A 17,495-nucleotide genomic window follows, 5' to 3' on the forward strand; every position below is an offset into this window, starting at 1 on the left:
CAGTAACACTGACTGCCTCTGGAGAGGGGAACTGGATGACTGACGGACCCAGAGTAGAAGCAGAATTGTTATTTTTAAAATAAGAGATGCCCAAAAATACATAAAAATTAACACAATGAATACCATGTGCCTACCGCCCAGCTTTAAAAACCATTACACCAGGCGCAGTGGCTCACACCTATAATCCCAGCACTTTGGAAGGCCGAGGTGAGCGGATTGCTTGAGTCCAGGACTTCAAGACCAGCCTGGGCAACATAGCAAGCCCCCTTCTCTACAAAAAAACCTGCAAAAATTGGGCCGGGCACAGTGGCTCACGACTGTAATCCCAGCACTTTGGGAGGCCGAGGCGGGCGGATCACCTGAGGTTGGGAGTTTGAGACCAGCCTGACCAACACGGAGAAACCCCGTCTCTACTAAAAATACAAAAAAACTAGCCGCGCATGGTGGCGCATGCCTGTAATCTCAGCTACTTGGGAGGCTGAGGCAGGAGAATCGCTTGAACCCGGGAGGCAGAGGTTGTGGTGAGCCAAAATCGCGCCATTGCACTCTAGCCTGGGCAACAAGAGCAAAACTCGGTCTCAAAAAAAAAAAAAAAAAAATTAGCCAAACATGGTGGCACGCACCTGTAGTCCCAGATACTCAGGAGGCTGAGGTGGGAGGATCACTTGACCCTGAGAGGCAGAGAGTGCAGTGAGTTGAGATAGCACCACTGCAGTCTAGCCTGGGTGACAGAGCAAGACCCTGTCTCAAAAAATAATAATAATAAATAAAAATAAAAAATAAACACAAGGAGCCCCACTGTCTTACCCCACACCTTGCGCTTTCACAGGCTCACACTGCCTTCAGGTGGCGGAGTCCCTCACATGATGCAGTGAAGGGAGATGTGGAGTCTTGCTGGGTCGCCCAGGCTGGAGTGCAGTGGCACAATCTCGGCTCACTGCAATATCTGCCTCCTGGGTTCAAGCAACTCTCCTGCCTCAGCCTCCTGAGCAGCTGGGACTACAGGCCTATACCATCACGCCTGGCTACATTTTTGTATTTTTAGTAGAGACAGGGTTTCACCATGTTGGCCAGGCTGGTCTGGAACTCCTGACCTCAAGTGATCCACCCGCTTTGGCCTCCCAAAGTGCAGGGATTACAGGCGTGAGCCACCATGCCCGGCCCAATTTGCTTTTTTCACTCAGTGTTTTAGTTTATTCATATTGATATGTGCAACATTAGTTCATTTTCATTGATGTACACTATCCCACATCCAATATGTAAAACATAATGCATCCAACATTGGTGTCTTATTTTCCAACATGACCACAATGCGAGTTCTCATCCCACATGCTCTTCTTACAAGGAGATGTTGACTTCCTCTTACTGAGAAGTGGGATCTACCATGCCTCCTCCTGAATCTGATGGGCCAGTGACTGTGGCAGAAGTGAAGCCCTGTGGCTTCCAATGCTAGGTTAGAAAAGGCCATACAGGGCTGGGCGTGGTGGCTCACGCCTGTAATCCCAGCACTTTGGGAGGCCGAGGCGGTTGGATCACGAGGTCAGGAGATCGAGACTATCCTGGCCAATATGGTAAAACCCCATCTCTACTAAAAATACAAAAAATTAGCCGGGCATGGTGGCGGGCGCCTGTAGTCCCAGCTACTTGGGAGGCTGAGGCAGGAGAATGGCGTGAACCCGGGAGGCAGAGCTTGCAGTGAGCCGAGATCGCGCCACTGCACTCCAGCCTGGGCGACAGAGCGAGACTCCATCTCAAAAAAAAAAAAAAAGAAAAGGCCATACAGTTTCCTCTGGCTCTCAAGAAGCTCCTTCTTGAAACCCAGCTGCCATGCTGTAAGGAAGCACAGGCCACAGGAAGAAGTCATGTGTAGGCATTCTGGCTGGCAGCCCAAGCTGGGCCCCAGATAAGTGCCAGTACTGGTTAACCACCAGGTATCTGAGGAAGTTTTAAGATGACACCAACCTCAGCCAACATCTTACTAAAATCACATGAGCACCCCCAAGTGATAACAGCCTAATTAAGTCCAGTCAACCCCTGGGACTATAAGAGATAATAAAATGATTGTTAATTTAAGCCACTAAGTTTTGGGGTGATTAGTGATGCATTAGGTAACTGGAACAACTATGCCACAATCTGTCCATTCTCCAGTTGCTGGATATTTGTTTCCACATTTATGCTGTTACAAACAGCACTGCTGTGAACATTCTCATACATGTCTTTTGCATGTACGTGGAAGTTTCTCCAGGGTATGTATTTGCTAGGAGAGTAACTGCTGGGTTGGAAAGTGTGTCACCTTCAACTTTACCACAACCTACCAAACTATTTTCCAAGATGGTTGGTACCAGCTTACATTCCATCAGCAAAGTATATCCTCCCATTACTCCAAATCTTCCCTAACACTTGAGACTTAAGGTTTCTGCCAGTCTACTGGGTGCACAATGGTCTTATTTCATATCCTTTTAAGGACTGGAATTTTGTACTGTTCCTATGAATTAATCCAAAATAAGTGCTTAAACCTACAGTAATAAGTTGCTTTTTTTAATTTTTTATTTTTTCTTTTTATTTTTTCGAGACAGGGGCTCACTCTGTTGCCCAGGCTAGAGTGCAGTGTCGTGATCACAGCTCACTGCAGCTTCTACCTGTTGCGCTCAAGTGATCCTCCTGCCTCAGCCACCCAAGCAGCTGGACTACAGCCATGCGCCACCACGCCGAGCTAATTTTTAAATTTTTTGTAGAGATGGAGTTTCGCCATGTTGCCCAGTCTGGTCTGGAACTCCTGGGCTGAAGAGATCTGCCTGCCTTGGCCTCCCCAAGTGTTGGGATTACAGGCATGAGCCACCATGCCCAGCCCGCTTTTCCTTTTTAAGAATGATTTACACATTGGGGTTCCATATAAGGCTTCATTTTCTAAAATGGAGTTGTCACTGGGTATGATGGCTCATGCCTGTAATTCCTACAATTATAGACAAGAGGCAGGAGGATCATCTGAGTCCAGGAGTTCAAGGCTGCAGTAAGCTACGATTGTGCCTCTGCAGTCTGGCCTGGGTGACAGAGCAAGATCCTGTCTCCATAATCCCAGCTACTCTGGAGGCAGAGGCTGCAGTGAGATTACACCACTGCACTCTGGCCTGGGCAACAGAGGGAGACTCTGTCTCAAAAAAAAAAAAAAAAAAAGGTATAGAAAAAAAGAAGGGAGGCTCCAGTAGTAGCCAAGCACATCTCATGCCTAGATCTTGGTTTCCACCACTGTTCTGCAATTAAAAGGACCAGGCTCCTTGGAAAAATGGTTGGCTCCAGGACTGGGGCAGGAAATATACAAGATGAGCCTGCAGCATCTCTAGAGCCTGAAAGTAAGGACACAGTAAAAACAAAAACAAGGCTGGGTGCGGTGGTTCACGCCTATAATCCCAGCACTTTGGGAAGCTGAGGCAGGCGGATCAACTGAGGTCAGAAGTTCAAGACCAGCCTGAACAATATGATGAAACCCCATCTCTATTAAAAATACAAAAATTAGCCAGGCATCGTGGCATGTGCCTGTAATCCCAGCTACTCAGGAGGCTAAGGCAGGAGAATCGCTTGAACCCAGGAGGCGGAGGTTGTGGTGAGCTGAGATTGCAGCATTGCACTCCAGCCTGGGGAACAAGAACGAAACTCCGTCTCAAAAACAAAAACAATGGGGGTATAACAAGTCAAAGGGATTCTGGAACCAACTGAAAGAGCTCCCCATGGCCAAAGTCAGACTAATGTGAGTGACAAAATAAAGAAAGTAACGTTGGATGATAACCTCAAATACAAAGTAAATATCCCTGAGTCCAAACTCATAAAAATAAATGACTAAGTTACTAAATGAGGAGAAGAGACACATTTCCTTTGCAGAAGAATTCCAAATAATTTATGTAAATCCCTTGCCCCCAAGGAGATGGAGCATAAACCCCCCAACTCCTTACATGCGGGCTGTGCAGTGAATTCCTTCCAAAGAGGACAAGGTGTAAAGGGAGAAAGAAGAGTAGCTTTACAAAGTGGAGAAACTTGACAAACAGGTGATCAGGATGAACAAAAACAGTGGTGAATCATGTGGTCAGTGTGTACCTTTGATATGTGATGAAATGACACTTCCCCTTTGAGGTCTTCCTCCAAAAAACATGTAACTCCAGTGTAATCATGAGAAAAATATCAGACAAATCCCAGCTGAGGGGCATCCCATAATATGTCTGACCAGAACTCTTCAAAACTATCAAAGTAGGCATCAAAACCAAAGAAAGTCTGAGCAACTGCCCTAGCCAAGAGGAACCTAAGGAGACATGACAACTCCTTACTTGTCGATATAAATGTCTGGAGCCAGAATGTTATCAAATTTGATAACATAATGTCACATGAGATCCTGGAACAGTAAAATACATTAGGCAAAACTAAGGCAATCTGAATAAACTATAGACTTTAATTGTGACAAACGTACCACCCCAATGTCAGATGTCATTAATATTAGGAGTAACTGAGCGTAGGGTATACGGCAGCTCTCTGCACTATCTTCTCAATTTTTTCTGCGACTCTAAAACTATTCTAAGGCCAGGTGTGGTGGCTCATGCCTGTAATCCCAACATTTTGGGAGGCTGAGGTGAGTACATCGCTTGAGCTCACGAATTTGAGACCAGCTAGGGCAATATAGTGAGACCTCATCTCTACAAGAAAAAAAACAACTGGCCGGGCATGGTGGCTCACGCCTGTAATCCCAGCACTTTGGGAGGCCGAAGTGAGCAAATCACCTGAGGTCAGGAATTCGAGACCAGCCTGGTTAACACGGTGAAACCCCATATCTACTAAAAATAAAAAAATTAGCCAGGCGTGGTGGCACATGCCTGTAATCCCAGCTACTCAGGAGGCTGAGGCAGGAGAATTGCTTGAACCCGGTAGACGGAGGCTACAGTGAGCCGAGATCGCCCCACTGCACTCCAGCCTGGGCAAGAGAGTGACACTCCATCTCAAAAAAAAAAAAAATTTAAATTAAAAAATTAGCTGAGCATGGTGGCAGGTGCCTGTAGCCCCAGGTACTCAGGAGGCTGAGGCAAGAGGATCACTTGAGCCTGGTAGGTGGAGGCTACAGTGAGCTGGGATCATACCAATGCACTCCAGTCTGGGTGACAGAGCAAGCCCCTATCTATAAATGAATAAATAAAGCTGTTCTAAAAATAAAGTCTATTACAAAAAAAGAGAGAGAGAGAGAGATTTAGCCCTGATTTTGCAAAGGGAAATGTCTCCTCTGCTCCAGGACCCCGACAGGCCTTCAAAGTTGGGTCTATAGTTGCAGCACTTGCCAAACTAACTCAGGTCAGATGCCCAAAGGAGGGGTGGAGGTGGCTGCAGCTCAACTCTTGGCTCATCTCAGCAGCAGGGGGCTTGGGCACTGGGGAAAGGGGGGCTGAGGCTGGCCCAGGCCTTGGCCACTTGCCACAGATATTGCTAGTTTGTATCTGGCTTTAGTATCCACTGATGTGGGCTACCAGAGGAAGGGATGTGTCCAGAGGTGGCCTTGTCTCAGGGTGACCATCCACACAGAATCACTCTGCTGGGCTGCTGTAGGTCTGGTTCTGCAATTCAGCATGAGCCCTGGGCTCGCTGCACCACCATTTCCTCATCCGTTTATGGGATGAGAATAGGAAGACCCTGCCTTTTATGATGTTGCCCTCAGGATTCGACAAGTCCAACAACTTAGCCAAGTGTTGATTTAGTACTTCCTGGCACACAGGTGGTAGTCAACGTTAGCTCTCAGCATCCCCTGACCCAACTCCTCCAGTGGTCTCCAACTGGAAGAGTCCAACTGCTCTTCATTCCTTTATGAAATGGGGTGGTCACTGTGTAAATAAATCACCTGAAGGATGCCAATCATCTTGGAGGAGAGGCTAGTTCAGATCTGCAACGGACTCATCACCAGTATTTGCACTTAAATAATGTAATGTAATAATGTGTTCTTTGAAGTCACCCCTGAATTGATCCCATGTGTAAGGAAAATTGTTCATTCTAGGACTACTTGTAATAGCACGAGGTAGGAAACAACCTGAATTTCCTTCAAAAAGGAACTGGTTAAATAAATTAGACTACTAAGACACGTGTATGCTTGTACATGGATCCTATATGCTCCTCTGCTGTGTGTGTGTGTGTGTGTGTGTGTGTGTGTGTGTGTGTGTACATCTCACTGGAAAGATTACACAAGAAATTGGTTAACATTTGTAGTCTCTGAGGAAGGGACTAGGGGGCTAGGAGACATGGGAAGATACTTTTCACTGTAGAGACTTTTGTATCTTTTGCATTTTGAACCATGTGAATGTATTCTTAATTTTTTTTTTTTTTTTTTCGAGACAGAGTCTTGTTCTGTTGCCCAAGTGGAGTGCAGTGGTGCGATCACAGCTCACTACAGCCTCAACCTCCTGGGCTCAAGGGATCCTCCCACCTCAGCCTTACAAGTAGCTGGGAATACAGGCATGAGCCACCAAACGTGGCTGTGAATGTATTATTTATGCTCAAAAATGCCTAACAGACAGGGCATGGTGGCTCATGCCTGTAATCCCAACACTTTGGAAAGCTGAGATGCGAGGATCGCTTGAGACTAGGAGTTTGAGACCAGCCTGGGCAACATAGAAAGACCCTGTCTCTAAAAAACTAAAAGTAAAAAGTGCTTAATAGAATCAGTGAAAAAAAAAAATCTACCCCTGTGGGTCACAGCTGTTGGGGCGGGCTCGGGAGAACTGCCAAGTCAAATGTATAACGGGTGGGCCACTGTGACTCTGGAGCAGCTGGGAGGTGGAGGCGGCATCGGCTCAGGTCACAAGGATGTGGCTCTCAAGGCGAGCAGCATCCTAGCTGCAAATGCTTCCTAGGACAAGCCAATAAGGTTGGTGCGGACATCTACACAAGGATGACTCTAGAGAGTCCAAATCCACTGTTTTTTTTGTTTTTATTTGAGACAGTCTCACTCTGTCGCCCAGGCTGGAGTGTAGTGGTATGATCTCTGCTCACTGCAACCTCCGCCTCCTGGGTTCAAGTGATTCTCGTGTCTCAGCCTCCCAAGTAGCTGTGATTACAGGCGTGTACCAACACACCAGCCAATTTTTGTATTTTTAGTAGAGATGGGGTTTTGCCATGTTGGCCAGGCTGGTCCCGAACTCCTGACTTCCAAGTGATCCACCTGCCTCAGCCTCCCAAAGTGCTGGGATTACAGGCGTGAGCCACCATGCCAGGTCCAAAATCACTGTCTTAAGACCTCCGCCTTGACCCTTCTCCAAAAGGGCTATGTTTCAAATCTGCAATCAAGGCAGCCCAGGTGGCTGGGTGCAGTGGCTCATGTCTGTAATCCCAGCACTTTGGGAGGCCGGTGAGAGAGCATCACTTGAGCCCAAGAGTTCGAGCCCAGCATAGGGTACATAGTGAGACCTCGTCTCCATAAAATATAAAATAAAATAAAAATTTTTAAAAGGCACCACAGGGTAGGGATTAAGGGGCAAGGATCCTGAAGTCTGCTCCCTGGGGTCAAACTCAGTCCTGCCACCCGCCAGCTGGGTGAGGCCTTCAGCAGTTAACTCCCCTCTCTGTGCCTCTGTAAAGCGCAACAATAAGAGAATCTCCCTGGCACAGCTAAACCCTGTGTGGTAAATTACCTATATATGTTTTTATATCACTGCAGTTCCTATTACACATTGAGAAATTACCATGGCTCTTAAATTTAGCAACTGGAACTCTTCCAGTTCACCCCAGCAGTTGTTAAAATTACTTATGAAGTGGAATCAGAGGTAATTATTAGGAAACAAAGAAGGCTGAAGCTCAGCAGCGAAAGTGCGCATGTGTGAGCTCTTCCTGGTGGCAAAGACCTGAAGGGGCGGCCCCTGGAATCTGAGGGCCAGCATTTGCTGTCCTTTGAGGTCAGGCCTCAGCCAGTCTCAGGAGGGTCTAGCCTGGGCCTCCACAGAGAAAGGCATCTATTACTGCTCTCTACAGCTGTCCCTCATCCTGAAGTCCGGCCCTTCACACCCCATCCCCAGTGCCTGGGACACTGCATGACACACAGTCGGCCCCCAATATGACATAACTGAAAAACTGAAAATAATGGATTTAGGAAGATGAAAGAAGTTCTGGAGATGGATGATGATGAAGGGTACACAACAGTGTGAAAGTACTTAATGCCACTGAATGGTACAGTTTAAAATAGTTAAAATGGGCCAGGCGCGGTGGCTCACACCTGTAATCCCAGCACTTTGGGAGGCTGAGGCGGGCGGATCACCTAAGGTCAGAAGTTCGAGACCAGCCTGGCCAACGTGGTGAAACCCCATCTACTAAAAATATGAAAATTAGCTGCGAGTGGTGGCAGGTGCCTGTAATCCCAGCTACCAGGGAGGCTGAGGCAGGAGAATAGCTGGAACCCAGGAGGTGGAGGTTTCAGTGAGCCAAGATCATGACATTGTCCTCCAGCCTGGGCAACAAGAGCAAAACTCTAACTCAAAAAAAAAATAAACAATAAAAATAAAATAAAATGGTTAAAATTGTAAATTTCACATGAGGTATATTTTCCCACAATGAAAATAAATAAATAAACGGATGAGATCTAGTCTCATCTTTACCTGCTCTCTCATTAATTCTCCTCCAACCCCCTGACCTCTCCTAGGCTGTCTCTTTTTGTCAGTTCCTGTTCTCTAAACAGGGAAAGGGCCTCAGATTCCCTCCTGGGTTCCCTCCAATCTCTATGCTCCCTTTCTAGCTGGTATTACCAGGCCCTTGGCTTTTTTTTTTTTTTTTTTTTTTTTGAGATGGAGTCTCGCTCTTGTTGCCTAGGCTGGAGTGCAGTGGCACGATCTCAGCTCACTGCAACCTCCACCTCCCGGGTTCAAGCGATCCTCCTGCCTCAGCCTCCTAAGTAGCTGGGATTACAGGCACCTGTCACCACACCCGGCTAATTTTTGTATTTTTAGTAGAGACGGGGTTTCACCATCTTGGCCAGGCTGGTCTCGAACTCCTGACCTTGTGATCCACCCGCCTTGGCCTCCCAAACTGCTGGGATTACAAGCGTAAGCCACCACGCCCAGCCAAGGCCCTTGGCTTTGATTCCAGCTGTACCCTGCGCACTGTCAGCAGCCATGAACCCCCAGCCCAGGTGTCCGCCTGAGCCCCAGCGGGGACCCGAACAGGCGCAATGCAGTCAGAACACAGCTCCCTCGTCCTTGACCTTCCTCCCGTCTCCCCTTCTCTGTTAACAGCCGTTCCCCCAGATGCTCCGGTCTAACATCTAGGCAGGCCCTATGATTCTCATCTTCTCTGGCCCCAACTTCCAACCCATCAGCACATCCCACAGCTCTTCCTCCAAAGCACACCCTAAGCAGCCCAAGCGGCCCTCTTCCCTGCTCCCCACTGCCATGCCCTCGCAGCCATCCTGGCTTCCCGCCTGGACTGCTGCAGTGGCATCCACCCCAGCCCTCCCAGCCATTCCTTCTCCTCACAGAAGCCAGAGCGACGATCCTAAATGAAACTCAGCTCAGCACATCCCAGCTCCAAATCCTCCCGATCCAGCACTCCCGGGTCACTGTGCACATTCCTCCTCCTTGATCACAACACCCCCAGCCACCTAGCCCCTGCCCACCCACCTCTGCCTCATGCTGGAAGCAGGGCCCGCCCTCACTCACAGCCACCAACCTTCTTCCTGTTCCTTGTCCCACCTCAGCACCTCTGCCCCTGGCTGTCCCTCTGCCTGAAAGCTCTCCTCCTGAACTTCATGAAGCCACATTCCCAGCTTGGCCTCCATGTCACCCCTTCTGCAAGGCCTTCCAATCCACAACCCCTGAAGCGGCCCTGGCCACTTTCTCCCACTCCTCGGATTCCTTGGCCAGCACCACCGCTTTACCTACACCCCATCCCTGGAGAGGCCCTGCTCACTACCTGCTACCAGCTCCTAGGACAGGCCTGGCTCAGGGGCGCTGTGCAGCAGGGAGGGGTGGGCGACCAAACCAGTGGAAACTCATGGTCTCACAAGCGGAGCCCATCATTTGGAAAGGTGCCAACAGGCAGGTGAAATCCATGGGGGGAGGGGATAGAGTGACAAAACCACTACGGCTTATTGGAGGCAGGGGGCGGCCTAACTGAATGGTGACTGTGGCCATTACTCCCCTTGACTCAGGGCTTGCAGCAGGGACATGGACCATGTGTGTGCAGGAAGCCTGACCTTCAGAGACACAGCCCAGTCCTCTGCCACCATCCCCAGCCCGCGCTGTGCATAGTGTGAACCAGTCCTGCAACTCACCCTGAAGGAGGGGGGGAAATGATTTGAAAGTCACAAAAATATATTAAAACAGCAGCTGTCTTCACTCTAGGCACTGGCCTCCCTTCCCAGTGCCCCTTGCCCACCACCCGCCATAGACTTTCAGAGACAGATGCCCAGGGCAGGAAAACGGATGCGCCTCAGCCGCAGCCCAGAGTCTGGAGAGGTCCCTCCAGCCTGGGAGTAGAGGGCGGCTAACAGTCTCAACAGGCTCGACGCCACCGCCGACGAGGGGGCCGCTGGGAGGCCGGAGGTACAGGAGGGTCGGGCAGGACGCAGCGGACAGTCGGGCCTTGCCACGGGGACAGAAAACAGAAGAGAAATGAACAAAGTGAAGACAGGGAGAGAGAGAAGTCACAGCAGTGGGGGGAGGCGCAGAGGAGTGAGGGAGGTCAGTGGGGAGTGGGGGAAAGGAGGCCCACCAGGTGACACCCACTCAGTTGAGGGGGACAGGGAGGCTGATGAGCTGGGGTCTGAGGCAGCAGACCCTGCTCAGGGGAAGAAGGGTAATGTAGGAGAGGAAGAGGCCCCCTGGCACTTGGGAGAGGTAGAAAAGTGGGTTCTGCCAAGGCCACAGCCAGAGAAGAAAGCACAGAGGACATGAGAGAAGGGGAGTCCTGGAGCGGGCCAGGCCAGCTGCGACGACCATCCCAGGCTAGGAGAAATGGGGTGATCCCCCGAATGCTCGGGCCTAGCTCTAGAGCCCGAGGGAGACAAGCTGTGTCATCCAGGAGCTGGTGGGAGGCGTGATGAAGCCAGGAGCCTGGGGCGGCCAGGGCAGATGCCCGCAGGCTCTGCTGCCTGCACCCCGCCCACAGGTGGGCTAGAAGGTCCTGCGGCCCAGTCTTTTGAACACGCTCACAGTGCCCGTGTGGTCCATCTGGGCACCAAGGCCCTCGCTGGAGCTGCTTCCCCGGGGCCCCACCAGAGTCCTCTTAATGGTGACCTTGACCTCGGCTGAGGACTTACTCTTGGTGCTGGTGACCTGGCTGTCCTGGGCCTCGGGCACAAGGGCAGCTGCGCCCAGTCTCTTGATGATGCTGACTTTAGACAAGGACTCCGGCTTCCTCTCAAGCCCAGACCATGAGGAAACCGCCAGGCGCCGCAGCGTCGGGGCAGCGGCCGTTGTCGCTGAGCTTGTGGCCTTGGCTTTGACAGTCAGTGCTGGCTGGGGACTGGCCTTGGCTGGGCCCCGTCCTAGCTTCTTCAGGACCCCAGCATACTGCAAGACAGAGCTGCTGCTGTCATTGTCGCTGTCCCAAGCCAGATCCTCGTCCGTTTCTGGGGTGGCCCCCAGGCGGCTGAAGACTCCTGTGGGCTGTGGAGGTCAGAGACAGGATGAATGAGTCACTGAGTCACTCAACACACATTCACGGAGAGCTGCTTCCTCTGTGCCTGGCCTCCTGGGACTCACAGTTGGGAGAAACACCCATCACTGACACCCCAGATAGTGGCGAGAGCCATGATGGGGGAGTCCAGGGGACTGGAGGAGCCCAGAGGAAGTACCTGACCTTCCTAGAAGTTCAGGGATGGCGCCCTGAGAGAGGGGACATCTGAGCTGGAAGTAGGTCTAAGAAAGAGGGAAGAGGACAGGAGTGCCGCACAAAGGGAATGTCATTTGCAAGGTCAATAGGTGGGCATGAGTGGAGTGGAGAGATTAATCTGGTCATTCACTCCACGAATATTTTGAGTCCCAACTCTATATTGTACCTGGTCCTAGGCCGGCAGTGCTAGGGACACAGTGATGACCAAGACAGTCTCAGCTCTGCCCTCATGGGGCTCACAGTCCAGTGGGGAAGACAGGCTTGGCATCAGAAATGACACAAATAATTCTGCAAGAATGACAGTAACACGTTCTAGATGGAGAAGGACAGCTGGAGGGCAGAAGACAGGGGTGGCTCCTCATCAGTCCAGAGGAACCTTCCCTGAGGCACCAACTTTGAAGCCAGGCCCTCCAAGATGAATTAGCAAAGAAAAGAGCATGTGCTATGCCCTGAAGGCAGGAAGCATAATCCTATGTATTGAGCACTCGCTATGTGCCCAACTCTTCATAGGGCTGGAACTTCCAGCCACATGATCCTGAGTGTTCCCATCCTCCTCATGGTAAGATTCTTGGAAATGAGCAAGCCCGAGTTGCTGCACCCTGCAGAGCAGGACACTGGCAGGCAGGAAACGCAGCTGGGGGGCTCTGCAATAGTTCACCAACAGGCGCCGCACACCCCAGCACCATGCGGGGATGATCTTAACCCTACAGCCATCCTTGGAGGTGGGTCTATACAGATGAGGAGGCTGAAGTACAAAGGACTTAAGTGACATGGCCAAAGCCACGCAGTCAGGCCCCTGTGGGCTTCAGGGTGTACTATGAACTACACACCAGGCCTGGGGCCTGTGGGACTGCGGGCCGTGGCAGGAAGTACAGGCTGCGTCATGGGCACAGTGAAGAGCCTCTGCAGGGCTTCCAGTGAGGGGACGGGCCCTGTCCTGTGGGCCGCACACACTGCTGCTGTGGGGATAGGGGCTGGGGTCCATGGTAGCTGTGCGAGACCATTCAGGAGGCTATCATCCTATCCTGACAGGGAGAGGTGGCAGAGGAGGGAGAGACAATAGAGTCATCAGACCCACTGACAGACTGCAATGGGGAGGGCAGGCAGCCCCCAGATGGGGGCCCAGGAGAGGGCTGACATGGGGAAAGACACTAAGACCAGTTGGGGACATGGTGGGTGGGAGGCATCAAGGAGTACTGGACCCCCAGGGCTGGAAACTGGGAAAGAAGCCACGGCAGAAGACAGATGGGAAAGCCGCCAGTGCAAAGCCAGGAACTGAGGCTGGAAAGGCAGGTTAGACGGCCCTGGGCCGAGTGAGGTTGAGATGTGTTAAAGAGTCAGGAGCACCGCTCAGGGAGGACAACAGCTTGCACGCCCAGAATCGCTCCCCCATCCCCACTCACTTTACTCCCTGTCGTGGTGTCTGCCTTGGTCTCGGCGCCGAGGCGGTCAAACACAGACGTCCTATGGAGACCTGGGAGGGAAGTGAAGCCATCAGGGAGAGGCCCCGGTGGGCCAGGCCTAGGCTGAGCTCTGTACAGACACCAAGGCAGCTCAGACACCAGTAGCTCTGGGACAGGCAGGGCCAGACTGTGCTGAGTTGGGTGTTATGTCTACACTGTTGGCTCACACTGACCCTAACCCACCCCTATCTGGCTAGAGCCAAATGTGGGAAAGACCAGCTACAACTGGCAGATTCCCTACACCTCAGCACTAGCTCATGAACTGTGTGCACGGGAAGAGTTCTTAGTGCCTGCATGTTCCTTTCACTTCTCGGGGTTAGGGACCTCTGAGAGAATCTGATGAGTGGTAGTGCATCCTCCCCTAAATTATAACCTAATAGCCATCAATAGAATGGTTACTAAATTATGGTATATGAATACTCTGGAAATAATAAACAACCATTAAAAAAAGAATGAAGAAGATCTACCTGCATTAATATGAGAAGATCTCAACAAAAAATTTATAGAACATGGGCCAGGCATGGCAGGGTGTACCTCTAATCCCTTTGGGAGGCTGAGGCAGGTGGATCACCTGAGCCCAGGAGTTTGGGAACAACCTGGGTAATATAGTGAGACCCCACCTCTAAATATATATATATGAACAAAAAAGTTATAGAACATGCCAAGAGTGGTGGCTCATGTCTGTAATCCCAACATGGTGGGAGGCGGTGGTGGGCAGATAGCATGAGCCTAGGAGTTAGAAACCAGAATTTAAAAATTAGCTGGGCGTGGTGGCCCACATCTATAGTCCCTGCTACTGGGGAGGTAAGGTAGGAACCCAGGAGGTCGAGGCTGCAGTGAGCCATGTTCATACCACAGCACTCCAGTCCAGGCAACAGAGCAAGACTCTGTCTCAAAAAAAAAAAAAGAAAAGAAAAGAAAAGTTAGGTCCAGGCGTGGTGGCTCACGCCTGTAATCCCAGCACTTTGGGAGGCCGAGGCAGGTGGATCACCCGAGGTCAGGAGTTTGAGACCAGGCTGGCCAACATGATGAAACCCCGTCTCTACTAAAAATATAAAAATTAGCCGGGCACGGTGGCGTGCACCTGTAATCCCAGATGCTTGGGAGACTGAGGCAGGAGAATCACTTGAACTCAGGAAGCAGAAGTTGCAGTGAGCCAAGATTGTGCCACTGCACTCCAGCCTGGGTAACAGAGCAAGACTCCGTTTCAAAAAAAAAAAAAAAAGTTATAGAACAATACTTACATTTTAAACACAAATACTATTTGTGTTTAAAAAAGAAAAACTAGGCTGAGTGTGGTGGCTCATACCCGTAATCCTAGCAATTTGGAAAGGTGAAGCAGGCAGATCACTTGAGCTCAGGAGTTTGAGACCAGCCTGGGCAACATGGCAAAACCCCCTCTCTACAAAAAATACAAAAATTAGGTGGGCATGGTGGCATGAGCCTGTAGTCCCAGCTACTCGGGAGGCTGAGGCAGGACTGCTTGAACCTGGGAGGTCGAGGAGACTCCAGTGAGTTGACAAGGTGCCACTGACTGAACCCCAGCCTGGGTGATGAAGTGAGACCCTATCACAAAAAAATAAAAATTAAAACTAAAAAACAAAAAACTGCCTATATATGTGTTATATATGTACATAGATGCTGGTCTGGAAAGGTTAACAAGAGACGGGGATATGGGAGTGAGGGAAAAGAGTTTGTTTTTACTGAATATGTTTCTGTACCATCTGAAAGTGCTGGAGTTACAGGCATGGGCCACCGCGCCCAGCCTTTTTAATAGAGATAGGGGCTCACTATGTTGCACGCTTGAACTCCTAGGCTCAAGCAATCTTCCCACCTCAGACTCCCAAAGTGCTGGAATTACAGGTGTGCGTCACCACACCCGACCAAGAGATCATCTCTGTACTCCAAGTCAGAAGGCCTAGCTTTGGACTATATCTCCACTCGTCTCCTCTGGTTCATATTAACGATGCCACTTTGGGGTATTTGCCCTTGGCTAAGCACAGCCACTCATTTCACAGCAGGCCATCACTCTATCGTTGCTCCTGCCCCTTGGGGAAGAGGTGCCAAGGAGCCCAGCTACACTAACTGCAGGATCAGAGGGCAGAGGTGATGTATTTCCCTCCTCTGCAGCCACCATCACTGTCCCCTTGGCCTACGGCTCCTGCATCCCCGTTAGAACCTGCTTCTCAGCCACCGTCTGTAGGATATGACGGGCCCTGTGTGATGCAGAGGGAGGGACATGGACCCCACAGGGAAGCATGCCCCTGATGGGCCAGTACCTTTTGCAGCCTGCTGCTGCTCCAGGATCTTGCGGGTGCGGGGTGTGGTGCCTTTGGGCATGTTGATGACGTACTTCCCCTCCATCTCAGCAGTGACCCGGCGCCGCTTGGCAGGAACAGCCAGGCTCTCCTCCTCCCGGCGGGCCAGGGCTGCTGGGGGAAGAAAGCAGGGGTATCAGCACTCTCTGAGACAGAACGTTCTCCCAGGATGGAAGCTGGACACTAGGTGTCCTTTATCTCCACACATTCACGACTGGAATCCCTTACCTTCCCAACCACCCACATCACCACTGACCGAACCACAGAGAAACTCAGGTCTCTGTAACACGAGGTCACAGAAGCTGCTCAGAATCCCCAGGCTGTGGCAGGCCTCCCAGGCTTTCTGTGGCTCTGTCCCTATTCCAAGCAGGTTTCTGGCCCAGCCCAGCCCACATCCCCTCGGATGGGGAACCTGCTGGGTGGTGGAAAGGTTCTAGAGCTCCAAGCAGGCAGTGCTTTATGGCTGCACTCACTTGTCAACAAGCACTTGAGCTGTGTACACTTATGAGTGGTGGATTGTGCATAAGTTACACCTCAATTTAAAAAATGAATCCCCTCAAACGTGTTAAGGGTTAAAAGAGCCAATTGCTCCCAGGCTTGCCATCTTCGCAATACTTTGTTACACTGATTTTTTTTTTTTTTTTTTGAGACTGAGTTTTTGTTCTTGTTGCCCAGTCTGGAGTGCAATGGCACGATCTCAGCTCACTACAACCTCTGCCTCCTAGGTTCAATCGATTCTCCTGCCTCAGCCTCCCAAGTAGCTGGGATTACAGGCATGTGCCACCATGCCCAGCTAATTTTTGTATTTTTGGTAGACATGGGGTTTCACCATGTTGGTCAGGCTGCTCTTGAACTCCTGACCTCAGGTGATCCACCCGCCTCGGCCTCCCAAAGTTCTGGGATTACAGGTGTGAGCCACCCCGCCCAGCCTACTTTTTTTTTTTTTTTTTTAAATGTAGAGACAGGGTTTCATCATCTTGTGCAGGTTGGTCTTGAGCTCCTGGGCTCAAGTGATCCTCCTGCCTCAGCCTCCCAAAGTGCTGGGATTATAGGCATGAGCCACCATGCCCAGCCTGATTTTAACTTTTTTGCTCGTGGCACACAAATCAAAGGCCAGAAGAGGGTTAGGCACTTCCAAACCTGCAGGACAAAGGGGAGACTTTGTGATGGAGGTGGACGGGGCGTGATAGGAGTGGGTGTCAGAAACATGAAGCACCCTGGGCCTCAGTTTCCACATTTGCCTTATGACACCATGAGGTCATTGCTGTGGGGATGGGTCCAGCAAAGGTTTAAGAGCATGGTGGATGGGAAGGCCTGGGAGCCCAGTGACTGCAGGCCCATTCCCAGCTCTCAAGCTGAGACCTGGAGGAGGACAGAGGCCAACATGGAGCACTCTGGGAAGGAAGAGTGCTCAGGCCAAGGGGTCACCAGGAGCAAAGGCCCCATGATGGGAAGGAGGCTGGAGGGGAGCAAGCGAGCATGCAAAGTGGGGCGATGCAAGAGATGAATTTACATGAGGCAGGGCCCTACAGACCACGCGGGGAAGATGCCCTTTATTACTGGAATAATGGGGAGCCCCGGAGAGTTACAGCCCAGGGGGTTACAGGATCAGACTGAAGGTTTTCAAGGATGGATCCCTTGGCTGCTAAGAGGAGGCAAGAGTTTCTTAACCTATGACCCCAGGCATCAAGCACAGAGCTGGGCACAAGTAGGGGGCTCGGTGAACACCTGTTCACAAAGCCTGAACCCGAGTGAGAAGGCAATGCACACATGCCTCAACATACCAACTCAGGTGCTTCTGTCCATCCTCCTGGGTGGGGTATCGCCACCCCCCATGCTACAGATGAAGAAAGTGAGGCCCACAGACGTATGGCAC

The 17,495-nt window shown here is 50.9% G+C and overlaps 1 protein-coding gene across 9 annotated transcripts in view; it reads right to left on the minus strand.

Moving 5' to 3' along the window:
* Positions 1–17,495, minus strand: part of C20H19orf47 (chromosome 20 C19orf47 homolog) — a 53,044-nt gene that overhangs the window by 15,327 nt on the left and 20,222 nt on the right. For 6 of the 9 annotated variants that reach the window (XM_055369430.2, XM_004060745.5, XM_019015765.3 and 3 more), the window contains 3 exons: positions 15,581–15,733; positions 13,242–13,312; positions 10,299–11,612 (listed from right to left, as the gene is read on the minus strand). In XM_055369430.2, the coding sequence (XP_055225405.1) occupies positions 11,118–11,612; positions 13,242–13,312; positions 15,581–15,733 (719 nt within the window). In that variant the 3' untranslated portion in view covers positions 10,299–11,117. Of the gene's footprint in view, positions 1–10,298; positions 11,613–13,241; positions 13,313–15,580; positions 15,734–17,495 lie in introns of those variants that run through there. The other 3 variants (XM_055369433.1, XM_055369432.1, XM_055369431.1) reach the window with 3 other exon arrangements.

Source organism: Gorilla gorilla, chromosome 20 (assembly GCF_029281585.2).
Source record: "Gorilla gorilla gorilla isolate KB3781 chromosome 20, NHGRI_mGorGor1-v2.1_pri, whole genome shotgun sequence".
NCBI lineage: Eukaryota > Metazoa > Chordata > Mammalia > Primates > Hominidae > Gorilla > Gorilla gorilla.